Source organism: Vombatus ursinus, unplaced genomic scaffold (assembly GCF_900497805.2).
Source record: "Vombatus ursinus unplaced genomic scaffold, bare-nosed wombat genome assembly UNPS02014863.1, whole genome shotgun sequence".
NCBI classification, from domain to species: Eukaryota; Metazoa; Chordata; class Mammalia; order Diprotodontia; family Vombatidae; genus Vombatus; species Vombatus ursinus.
Window position 1 is genome coordinate 30,609,924 of NW_020954641.1, and position 12,867 is coordinate 30,622,790.

General features: G+C 46.6%; 2 protein-coding genes across 5 annotated transcripts in view; one reads left to right on the top strand and one right to left on the bottom strand.

The window, feature by feature from the left end:
• Positions 1-8,950, top strand: part of FAT2 (FAT atypical cadherin 2) — a 111,491-nt gene extending 102,541 nt beyond the window's left edge. For all 3 annotated transcript variants that reach the window (XM_027841806.1, XM_027841807.1, XM_027841808.1), the window contains 4 exons: positions 1,621-2,065; positions 3,186-3,339; positions 5,476-5,960; positions 7,178-8,950. In XM_027841806.1, the coding sequence (XP_027697607.1) occupies positions 1,621-2,065; positions 3,186-3,339; positions 5,476-5,960; positions 7,178-7,698 (1,605 nt within the window). In that variant the 3' untranslated portion in view covers positions 7,699-8,950. The remainder of the gene's footprint in view (positions 1-1,620; positions 2,066-3,185; positions 3,340-5,475; positions 5,961-7,177) is intronic.
• Positions 8,951-10,579: 1,629 nt separating this feature from the next.
• The window catches only part of LOC114027700 (proton-coupled amino acid transporter 1-like), a 59,558-nt gene continuing 57,270 nt past the window's right edge, over positions 10,580-12,867 (bottom strand). For both annotated transcript variants that reach the window (XR_003567282.1, XM_027841779.1), the window contains one exon: positions 10,580-12,667. Coding sequence is in view for 1 of the 2 variants with exons in the window: in XM_027841779.1 (XP_027697580.1) it covers positions 12,660-12,667 (8 nt within the window). In the remaining variant the exon portion in view is untranslated. The remainder of the gene's footprint in view (positions 12,668-12,867) is intronic.

Consider the following 12,867-nt stretch of genomic DNA (forward strand, 5'->3'; position numbering starts at 1 on the left):
CCTTATCCCTTTCCCCTTCAATTTTCCTGTAGGGCAGAATAGATTTCTGTACCCCATTGCCTGTATGTCTTATTTCCCAGTTGCACATGAAAACAATTTTTAACATTTGTTTTCAAAACTTTGGGTTCCAAATTTTCTCCATTCCTCCCTCCCCACCCACCCTCATTGAGAAGGCAAGCAACTCGATACTGGTTATATATATGTAGTCATGCAAAACACTTCCATAGCAGTCATGTTGTGAAAAACTAAGTATATTTCCCTTCATCCTATCCAACCCCCCATTTATTCTATTCTCTCTTTTGACCCTGTCCCTCCTTAGAAGTATTTGCTTCTGATTACCCACTCCCCCAGTCTGCCCTCCTATCATCCCCCTGCTCTCTTGTACCCTTTCCCCCTATTTTCCTGAAGGGCAAGATAGATTTCCATACCTGAGTGTGAATGTTATTCCCTCCTTAAGCCAAATATGATGAGAGTAAGATTCACTCATTCCCTCTCAAGTGTGAGTGTTTTGAAAGGTAGAAAGTGTTATAAAAGTACTTTACTTTAAAGAAATTGGTCACTTCCAATGTTTGGATACTCCCTACATCAATGCAGATTGCAAATTGCTGCCTTCTTCTCATCCTGTTTGGTTCTTGTCCATATCTTTTCATAAAATCCTCCCCAGAGAATGCACTTAATGTACTGGAGGCCTTTCTCTGTGAACCTGGGAATTTGGGCTGTCCAATTCTTCTTGCCTCTCATTTTTGCAACCAATCCACCTCCTTTTCTGATTATGTATATCCTGGATAATTACGTCTTTTTTGGACTATCCTTTATGCATAATATGCTGTAGCCTGAGCACACCCACTACACATCATTCCATCACTCTTTGGGTTACTTGTAATTTTGATTATTCAGAAATTGTGGCGCTCTGTGATTCATAGCCATATAGAGACAGTACCATAGCCATAGAGATAGTACCAACAGGAAACCACTGGGCTTAAAGAGGTAGACTTTTGCAGTAGCAAGGTGCTTGGGGCCATTACTGTGTAATTTCTCAAATGTGGTTCAAGCCTTATCTCCTTTTATTCAGTATTAGGCCTCACTCATTTTCTGTCCAGATCATTTGTCTAAGATATTGGTATTGGCAGACCAACTCTATGGATCTATTCAATTGCATGTAAAAAAACCGCTGCATTGTTTTGATTATGAATGGTTAAAAGTTTTTCCAGTAATTAATAATTTTACTGCAGAGATTTTATACTCTTCTGGAGCTCAATAAAATTAACACGTCATTTATTAATGAAATACACATGAAAGCCATGAAACAGACAAGATCATAAAAACAAACCCTCATTCCTGTTATATATAAATTCAGAATATAAAAAAAAACTCTGAAAACCAGTTAGGAAAAATCAACTATGTATGCCTACCCTATGCCTCAATCAATTAGAAAGCATTAAGCCCCTACTATGTGCCATCTCCCTTCTACCTCCTACTCCCAGTACAAGGGAAGTACAGAAAGGCAATAATACAGTCCACTATCTTCTGACCGGATGGCTGGTGGCTATTTGCAAAGCTGGACCATGGAGCCAGCTGTTGTGATCCCCCTACTGATGGCTTTCTGGGTTTACTTTGCAGCTGGCTGACGGGATGCCACGTCTGGAGTACCACTGTCTGGGCGGTTTCCAAGGGAACCTCTCCTCCACGTACTTTGTGAGCGATCAGGAGTGGCATTCAGTTCTGTTGGAGGTGACAGGGATGTCCATCCATCTGCAGATTGATAACAAGAGCAACGCTTCCACTGTGCTCCCAGAGCATTGCGGGAGCCCTCAGTTTGGAGGAGACCTTTTTCTGGGTGGCCACATTCGTCCTCACCTGCCTCAGCAGACTTCCAGAGCCTTTCGAGGTTGTGTGAAGGGTGTCACAGTCAACAGAGAAGAACTGGAGCTGTTGTCTAGTAACCAGAAGAAGAGAGCAGGCTTTCTGAAGGGGGTAGCTCTCACCCAGTGCTGTCCCCAGAGCAGCATCTGCAGCCAGAACCCCTGCCTTAATGGTGGCCAGTGCTCAGAGATGTCCAGAGGAGGTAAGGACCCTCTCTGCCAGCTTCACCCAGAATGGAGCAACGTAAGTCTCTCAGGTTTCCTCTAAGTTAATGGTTCTTAAGGTGACATCTGTGAACTTTTTTTTTTAAATCAGTAACTGGATTTAAACATGAAGAATTTCCTTTGTAATCCTATGCATTTTATTTTGTGCATTTAAAAACATTATCCTAAGAAGAGGTCAGTAGTCTTCACTGGATTGCTAAAGGGGTCCATGAATAACATAGAAAAGACCTCAGCTACAAGGCCTCCTAAAAGACTACAGAACGTAGAATGTTGGAACTGGAAGAGACCTCCAAATATAGACTGTAAAACCTGAAAGGGGCCTTGAAAAAGAAAACATAGAATGTCAAAGCTGTAAGAAGACCTGGTGTGAAAGAGCGCTGGTGCAGGGATCAGAAAGACCTGGATATGAATCCCTCCTCTGACAGTTACTGGCTGTGTGATTCTAGGCAGGTCATAAACCACTCTCAGCCTCAATTTCCTCATTTGTAAAAAGAGGGGTTTGGACTCAATGATCTCTCAGTTCCCTTCCAGCTCTAAAAATATATGGTTCTGTGGTCTAGTGAGACCTTCTTATTGTACAAATGAAGAAACTAAGGCCTAGATAGGGGACGTGGCACACTCAATGTCATACAGCTAACAAATGGTGGATTAGGAACAAGAACCCGTGTCCTAATTCCTAGTATTCTTCTTGTTGTTCAGTCATTTTTCAGTGGTTTGCCATTTCCTTCTCCCAGCTCATTTTACAGATGAGGAAACTGAGGCAAACAGGGAAGTAACTTGCCCAGGGTCACATAGCTAGTAAGTGTCTAAAGCCAGATTTGAACTAAGGGAGGTGAGTCTTCCTGACTCCAGGCTGCCTCAGAAGAGATGTAGGAGAAAAGAGATTATTTTGTGTAGGTATGGGTAAAGCTAAAATCTCACTCATAGGTAGGCGAGGCCAGAGACAGGGCAGGAAGTGGACAACTCTCTATATCTGGACACAGATCCATGAGTTAAATGCAGAGGGACGCCTGACTAGGATGGACAATATGCAAGGTTCCTGGAAGAGTTCACAGTCTTGGGCTTTTTGATCATTGAACTGTTTCTCTTTTCATCCAGGCTACAAGTGCATATGTCCAGCATCTTTCTCTGGGGACCACTGTGAGCTGGGTGGAGGGAGCTGTGAGTCCAGACCCTGTCTGAATGGGGGAAACTGCCTCCCCAAGCCTGGAGGAGCCTCCTGCAGTTGCCTCTATCCATATACAGGAGACAGGTAAGGCCAATGGAGTCAGACACCCTCTGTCCCCCATAATCACCCCCCCGGGAAGGGGGTAGATCAATGCCAGTCTTTTGATCCCTTGGCTGGCACCAGGAGCAGCTTGGAGAGCTGAAAGAATCTGCTGTGAGGTCTGACACATGAAGGAAACCTGTCCTGCTGGCTAATTCCTGTGGAAGGGCAGTGGTTCTTTACTGAGTCCTTGCAACAGCTCCCCAGGCTGGCCTTCTTGGGGGAGGTGCTTCTACTCTAACACCAGCATTCCTGTGAATCTAGAGGGGATGGCCCCTGGCACTTTCAGGACTAAGCATATGCTGTGTGCCTAGCATTGTGCTGGGATTGGGAAAACAAGAAAGCAAAAACATAGAATATTAAAACTGTAGAGGACAGCTGGATGGTGTAGTAGATAGAGCAGGAAGATAGAGCAGGACTCATCTTCCTGAGTTCAAATCTGGCTCAGACACTTACTAGCTGTGTGACCCTGGGCAAATCACTTAACCCTGTTTGCCTCAGTCCCTCATCTGTAAAATAAACTGGAGAAAGAAACAGCAAACCACTCTAGTATCTTTGCTAAAAAAAAACAACAACAACAAACAAAAACCCAAATGATATCATGAAGAGTCAGACACAATTGAAACTACTTAACAACATGAGAGGACTTTAGAACATATGATTAAAAAAAGATGAAAGTGACATTAGAATAGAGAACATTAGAGGTGGAAGGGACCTTAGAGATAATTTAGTCCAACCCTCTTAGCTTACAGATGGGAAAACTAAGGCCTTTAGGTCACACAATGAGCCATTGGTAGAATTGGGGCATCTGCCTCCGATGGCCAACCTTCTTTCCACCATTGCTTCTGTTTTCCTGATTCTCGGACAGTAGGTGGAGCCAAATGCTACTCCACAGACGTGAACCAAGGGTTTCTTCCCTAGTCCCATCCTACTGGAAGGCTCTTGGAAAACTTCTTAGTTTCCCTGAAGAGATGATTGGGTGGAGTTCAGGGGACAGAGCTCTGGAATCAGGAAATGAGGATTCAAATCCCAGTTCTCTCAGAGAACTATGTGCTCATTTGTGGAATATGGCTGGCCATTGGTTTGCTCATTCATTTAATAAACTATTCAGCAAACAGTAAGTGCCTCCTCTAGGTGCAAAGGAGTGGAGGAGGAGGAAAAGATAAATAAGACAGTCACTGCCTTTGAGGAGCTAACAATCTAGTACGCAGAGATGAGCCAGGTATGCAGACTGGGATAGGTACTAGACCTGGGATTTCCTCCCAACAAGGAACTTCCTGTACCAACGTAGGTTGTCACCTTCTCTAAGCTTAGAGTTTTGGAGAATCAAGCGGTTTACAGCATCGAGTGGTTAAGTGCCCAGGGTCACACACAGCCAGAGAAATACAAAGCCAACCATGGCGAGCATGTAAAAAGAGTAAGAGGCAGTGTGATGGAGTAGATAAAGCTGGCCTCGAAATAAAGAAGGGTCCAAGTCCTTGGAGCTGCTAGGTGGTGCAGTGAATAAAGCACTGGGCTTGGAATCAGGAGGACTTATCTTCCTGCGTTCAAATCCAGCCACAGACACTTACTAGCTGTGTGGCCCTGGGCAAGTCACTTCACCCTGCCTGCCTCAGTTTCCTTATCTATAAAATGAGCTAGAGAAGGAAACAGCACACCACTCCAGTATCTTTGCCAAGAAACTCCCAAACAGGGTCAAGAGGAGTCAGACACATGAAATGATCAAACAACAACAAGGCTCCAAGTCCTATTTCTGACACATAACGACTGTGTGTCTCTGGACAAGTCACCTAACCTGACATGATACTTAAAGCAATACTTTAAGACCACAGAGGGCAGAGAAGGTGACAACTTACATTGGTGGAGAGTTTCCTCTTAGGAATTCTCTATACCCGTAAAAAAAATCACAGGTCTATACCCCATTTCTACCCATAAAAAGGTCATAAAGTGCAATGAGATTAGATGAAGGAGAGATCACTCTGGGAATGATCAGGGGAGGCTGCATGAAGGAGGTAACCTCTCTTTTGAGAGCACAGAACATAGCAAATGAGGGCATGGGGTCCACTAAAGGGAAGTGAGCAGAGATTTTGCACCCTGGCCTCACTTTTCCTTTCTGCCAAGGTGTGAGGAGATGGCTGAGTGCCCAAATGGGCCCTGTGAGACCACAACCCAGACCACAGCCCACCAAGAGTGGGGCTATGGACAGCAAGAGATTAAGATTATAGCAGCTGGAGGAGCGTGCACTGTACTCATCATCATTGGCTTCATGGTCCTTTGCTACTACTGCCACCCAGATAAGACCCACAGACCTGTGGCCAAGGACGACCCTGACCTCTTTGCCAAGAGTGTTGGGGTGGACACTCAGACCATGCCTATCGAGCTCAACCCTCTGGACACTGGCTCCCACAACAACCTGGACTGTGTGGGGCCTGAGTCACACAAGGCTTCAGTGACGCCCGAGTTCCTCACTTTTGGGCCTGGCCCTGGCCAGCGGCAGCGCAGCATGATTGTCTGCAGCGTGGCCCCCAACCTCCCACCTGCCGCACCCCCTTCCAACTCAGACAATGAGTCCGTCATTAAGAGCACCTGGGCTGGAGAAGAGATGGGTGAGCCGCTTGCCCCGTCCCTCACTGTCGAGATAAGGGGCATCTGAAAGTGGGAGGGAATCTCCAGGCACAGTGGTTGGGAGGGAGTGGTGGGGAAGATGGTAGAGGGAGGGGGGACATCTATGGCTCAGAAGCAACTGGGGGGCATTATCCAAGGGCCTATCATCTTTGCTTGCTTAGAGAGTTCTGCTTCGGGTTGGCTCCCTCCTCCATTTCCTATGCAAAATGAGATGATGATAATCTATGGGATGGGATGGGGTCAGGGGGGTGGTGGTCTCATTCTTTTTTCTACTAGAAGCCAGTGGAAAAGTTCTGGGTTTCCCTGCTAGCGTTCGCTGTGGTGGTGCTGGTTTTCCTCTGCTACCACCTCTCCTTCTAACCTGGACCTTGTGACCCTACCCTGCCTAGGGGAAGGACAGCAGGCTTCTCTCTCCTCTCCTGCCCTTTGCTCCAAAATTATCTCACATACCTCCTATAAGGCTTGACTCCTACAGAGAAGAGAAAAAGAATTATGTCCAGAGATTCTGGGTTGGTCCTGGTCCTCTGGGGAATGTGTCCTGGATCTTTCTTACCTCCAGCCTTTTCCGCTTATGCTTGTCCTGGCTGCTCTGGCATGGAAGCTGGAGCCAGCTCTAGGTCTCTGGCCAAGGTGAATTCATTTTGACCAGGAAAGCCAGTGTCTCAGACATCACTGAGGGGGATGGGCTGTGACAAAGCCCAGCCCCCTCATTGCCCTGTACCCTTGGCTCTGGGTGTAAGAGCCTTGACTGGGACGGGACAGATGCAGAAGCAGGGTTTCATACAGCTGAAAGGGAACTGCATTCAGAGTCAGAAAACCTTGGTCTGAATCCTGTCACACTTCCTTACTATCTCTGTGACTTAGGGAAATCTCTCTGGGCCTCAGTTTTCTCATCTGTAAAATGTCTCTTCTAGCTCTGTGGTCCTCTTAATAACAAATCTTGATTTCCTAAGTAGATTCATTCATATCAAACTGTCTGACCCACCTGCCTATTTAGCACTGCTCCCCCAAACTTCTACCACCCTCAACACTCCCACAGAATCTTCTAGTCTCTCTCTACTGTGGTCTCATCACCTTTATCTTCCACCCCACCTTTCACGGTCACTTATTAGCCAGAGTTAGTGAGGAGATCCAGGCCATCTTAGCCATACAGAAGTTTGGCGGGCTTTGAACTGATTGTCTTGTCTTTTCTTTCCAGTGTACCCAGCAGAAGCCACCTTCTGGGCCCCTACATATGCACCAGCTGAGCTTCAGGAATATCCCCGTTACGAGGTGATACGGGCCCCACTGCCAGCTTCACCTCACCGTGGTCCACCTCCTCCTGTGGAACCTGAGCCGTCCACCCTATATGGAGGCTTCCCCTTCCCACTGGAGTCAACCAATAAGCGGGCCCCCATCCCACCCCGATACAGCAACCAAAACCTGGAGGACTTCCTGCCCCTGCCGCCCCCCAGCCCAGACCCAAGGGAACGTCCACACAGTCCCTGCCCCAATGAATACACAGCTATTAGCTACTACCCCTCTCACCTGCTGCAGCCTGGGGGCCCTCTCTATCCTACTGAGGGGGCCTACAAACGGGTGAGTGTCCGGCTCAGCGTGGCCCAACCCTCCTATGCAGACTGTGAAGTGGTACCCTGCCCACCAGGTCGCCCCCTGCATTACGAGGGATCAGACATGGTGGAGAGTGATTACGGCAGCTGTGAAGAGGTCATGTTTTAGTTGCAGGGCCACAGAGGAGGACGAGAGCAGGACAGGATGGGAGAAAGGGACTTGGCCCTTTGGATACCTTCCTTCCTCTCTCAAGGGAAAGCATGGGAGAGAAGCCACATGCACCCCCCTCCTCCTGACAACATCCAAACAGCTCTTTAGGTGCCACACATTTCCCCTGGGAGTGTGGGTGGCCCTGTGGGTACTATGTCTTACAGCTCCAGAGATGGCCCCAGCCCCTGGATAACCAGGAGAGCACAGACCAGTTGCCTAGGAAGTCTTTGCCTGGGTTGGCGAAACTGGTCTTGAATTCAAGCTGAGGAGGCAAGGCTTTTGGCTGTTTTTTTTTTCTCCTCAGTCCTTCAGGCAGACAGGATTGGCCCTGAGTCTCCAGTTTAGCTCAACAAGGGCTACATTTTCAGACGGTCTATGGCCCTAACAGTATCATTCCTCCAGGGCTATGGTGAAGGGCATTGAGAAACCAGGACCCATAGAGGCCTGCAAATTCTACTCTCCAAGGATAGGGTTGGCCCTGGGGGGCATGGCGACAGCTGCCCAGGAGCCTTGATGGCCTACCACTCCCTGAGCCCACAGACCCCAAACCCATGATTGATATGAAAACTTGTCCTGCCTTTCTGGCTTGGGGGTGAGTAGGTGCGTGGGGATTGCGCACATCTTATAACCTACATTCTAGCTATCCCTAAAAAATCCATTTCTTCAGGAGGCCCATGAAGCCAGAAAGATAATCTTTCATATTGTCATATTTCTCTGCCCTTAGTTTCTGGGGCCTGCCCCGTTCATGAAGACAGGGTCTATGACACCTACTTGGGTCAGGGATGGCCACATGGGATCTGCCAGTAGTTTTCATCATCAGCCCACTGCTCTGAGGCCTCACATGGCTCTCCAGAGTCACCTGCTGTTCCCAAACCCCTACTCCAGGCCTGCCAATCCCAGTATTCTGTGAGGTGATGCCACACCCATGCATGGAGGTGTCAGTGTGGGTGTGCACACATACATGTGTTCTTATGTGTCTGGTAAATGTATATAGCTGGGAGAGGGAGTGGGGATGGGGACTCAGGCCCCTGGCTGCCCCCCACCTCCCCATCCCTCACTAGGGTCCACTGCCTTTTCGTGTGTCATCTCTGGAGTTGAAGAAAACTGGGGACTTTCACAGAGCATCGTGCACTGACTGCTGTGTAGCTGTGAAAGTCTACCTTGGAATGGAATGGATGTGGTGTGTGGAAGTGTGTATGCTGACGTGTGAATGGATTTTTTTTTTTTTACAATAAAAGAGAACTTTCATTTTATTTTCTGGAACTTCTTGGTTTTTCTTGCCTAGCTTGAGTTAGGTTGGTGGGAGGATATATGGGGAGGGGTCTAGCAAGCACGATATGACTTCCTTGGTTGGCTGCAAGGCTATGATGTGGATTCCACTGGACCATACTGTGGACTTCAGTCTCACAAGCATCCATTTACTTTTTTTGTGGGCTCAACTTTGTGCCAGGTTCTATGGGGGATTTGTTGTTGTTGTTCAGTCATTTCAGTCATGTTTGACTTTCTGTAGCCCCATTTGGAGTTTTCTTGGCAAAGATACTGTAATTGTTTGTCATTTCCTTCTCCAGTTCATTTTACAGATGAGGAAACCGAGGCAAAGAGGGTTAAGTGACTTGCCCAAGGTCAAACAGCCAATAAGTGTCTGAGGCCAGATTTGAATTCAGGAAGATGAGTCTTCCTGACTTCAGACCCTGGCACTTTATCCATTGCTCCACCTACCTGCCCTCCATGGGGGAAGGCAAGAGGAAAAGACAGTCTGTAGTCTCCGCCAGCTTACAGTCTCACTAGCGACACAAGTGTATAAATCCATGAAACGGAAACAACAGTAGCTCATAGTGCCCAATGACCAAAGCAGAGGAGCATGATGGAAAGGATGCTGGCTTTGGAGTTGGAATCCTGGCTCTGCCCACTTTGCACCAGTGTGAAATTGCGTGTGTCATTTTTTAATGTCTCTGGGCCTCAGTTTCCTTTTCTGTAAAATGAGAGATTTGGCCTAGATGGCCTCTCAGATCCCTTCAAGCTCTAAATCTGAAAGCCTATAGATCAGAGAAGAGATGTGTGTGGGCTAGGACAAGGAAGGTTAAAGAAGATCCTACATCTACATTGTGTGGCTCAGATGAGTCCCTTTTCTGGTTCCTCATCTATAAAATAGTAATACTTAACTATATCACAGGGTTGTAAGGAAAGTGTTTCATAAACCTTAATGTGCTATAGGAATGTGAGCTTTATTCTTCCTTGACCTAGTCTCTAAATGATAAGCAGAATTTGGTGAGGGGGAAGACTCTGTCAAAGGGAACAGAAATGATGAAACAGAGGCCTACACTTCCCTGGACCAGGCCTGGAGATATGAATGAGCCTCAGGGCCTGGGCAGGAGGATAGACAAGAGGAAGGAGGCCGATCTTGCTGGAGTGGAGGGTTCGAAGAGGGCAGCAATGGGAATGTGGAGGAAAAAATGTTAATACTATTACTGTATTACTGCAATTTAGGCTAGTCTGCCAGAAACTATTTTACTTACTTTATTATTAATTTATACCCAAATCATTTCCAGCTTGGAGAGAGAAATGTTCAAACTGGCATAGTCTCCCCCTTCCTCCCCTTGCCCCACTTTATATGACTCTCTAATCCAAGACAATTTTAGGTGACATTTATAGAAATCTTTAGCAAGGAAAAGACAAGTCAACAAGCATTGACTGTATTTACTATGCACCTACTATGTGCCAGGCACTGTACTAAGTGCTGAAGATACAAAAAAAGGCAAAAACAGTCCTTGCCCTCGGGGAGCTTACAATCTAATGGGAGGAGACAACATGCAAACAACTACATACAAAGAAGATACAGACAGGATAAATGGAGGTAATTTCAGAGAGACAGCACTGGCATTAAGGAGGACTGAGAAAGGCTTCTTGCTGAAAGGACATCCATCCTTCTCTAGGAGGCCCCCTCTGGCAGTCACATCCACCAAATTTTTTATAGCAGGCCCCAGGGAGAGTTTTCTGTGCTAAGCCCTGGGGAGGACGGTGAGAGTGCTGGCTTTTTGGAGTCAGAAGTGGTACATGTAGCCTTATGTAAGGCACTAGAGACCCTTTCTTTGGGAGCCACTGAGGCAAAAGGCAACCTTTAAGACCTATGTGCCTGGGTTAAATCTGTGGTACTGGTTGCCATATAACCCTCAAAGGGCACTTGTGGAAACTGTGCCTTTTACTACTATTCCAGTCCCTACTACCCTCCCCCAGTCCTTACAACCACCATCTACTTCCTGCGTGCCCTGATCCTTCCCACCAGCCCTTCCAGCCTCTCTTAACAACATGTCCCACTCCCCAACTTTACCAGGCAGGGTACTATTTCAGGAGTTATGCTTCTTCTTGGCCCCAGAAAACAGAACAAGAATCAATGAACAGAAGATACAAGAAGACTATTTCAACTCAATAAGGAAGAACTTTCTAATGCTTAGTGCTATCCAATAATGACATCAGCTCCCTAGGGCTCACCTCCCTAGAGATGCTTGCTCCCCACTGGAGGTGAGGGAGCAGAGCCTGGATGTCTCCTCCCCCCCGACCCTGTCAGGGATGCTGTAAGAGAATAATGAATGGGGTGAGGACTTGGTAAAGTTAATCCCAGTTCTGAGGCTCTAATGGCTTGGTGGTGGGCATTATCACCTCCCAGCGAGCCTGCTTCCAAAAGGTCAATGATAGGTTTAGCCATTGTGCCTTTATTCCCTTTTAGAGTTATTAAGACCTGGCCACCAGAGGGCATTCTTTAGTCAAACTAAGGAAGAATCTTCAAGATTCCTTCTCAGGTGAGCATTCTCTATCTGCATTGTCACCCATAATTTGATGCTGGCATTTATTTCCAGAACAGACTGGTTGTTAAACTATTGAAAATTCTCAGTGCAACGGGGTTTTGGTATCTTTTCCAGGTCAGTGTTTATCAAACAGCAATCCCCCAGCCTCCTGAGAACCTCTGCTCCTGGCTTTTTCTATTTTTGATGGGTTTTGTAAGTCTGAAGGAAGCAACCCAGTCAGCAGTCTCTGGCTCAGAGCCCTGATTCTCCATGTAGTGTTGATACAGATGTTTCTAGCAAAGTAGCCTGTTACCCTAGAAGCCTCAGAGGCCTGACATACATGAGTGAGGCCCAAACAACTATTAGTAGCAATAGGAAAATCAGCATGTGCTATCTCAGGCACCAGATCAAACCTGGAGTACTGGATTCAGTTCTGGGCTTCACATTTAAAGGAAACATACAGAAGAGTCTAAGGTAGGGGTGGGGAACCCTGATGAGCAGATGCTACCTTTCTGACCTGAATCTAGCTATATAGGTCCTATTTCTAGGATGCTGCAATTACAGAGCATTTTCACATTTATTATCTTATTAGACTGATTTCCTTGCTCCCAGTCTCTCCCCTCTCTAATCATCCTCCAAAAAGCCACCTTAATAATCTTCCTAAAAGTATATGTCTTGCCATGTCACTCCAGCACTTAAGAACTTTTAGTGGTTCACTATTGCCTTTAGTATAAATACAAACTTCTCAGCTTGTCATTTAAGGCTTTTCACAATTAGGTTCTGATTTATTTATTTCACATTGTTCTTTTTCACACACACTAGATTCCACCCAAAGTAGGACCACTTGCTGTTATCCAAACTTAGTCTATTCATTCCAATTCCTGGCTTCCTGCTTTGGCCTTGTCCATTTCCTACAGTTGGAATGCATTCTCTTCCTCCTGTCGCCTCTTGGAATCCTTAGCCTCCTGTGAAGCTCACCTCCTCCAGGAAGCCTTTTATTGTCTCCCTCTTCAAATGATTTTGCATTTACTTATCTGTGTCAACACTGCATCCTTCCCAGAAGAAAGTAAGCTCCTTGAGGTGAGGGACTGGTTTTCTTTGTTTCTATCCCCAGCATCTAGCACATCCTGTATGTGCTTACGGTGCTGAAATAGGAAATGCGATTTTCTGATTCCTAAATTCGTGTTTTTCCCACTGTTAACACATTCAGTTCCATCTTCCCATCTAGCACCCCCATAACCAGTATTTCCTCCAGAGACATGGATGAGGAACATTTGCACCACAAAAAAACCCCACAAACCCCCCCCAAAAAAACTAAAACAACAAAAAAAAACAACAAACCATG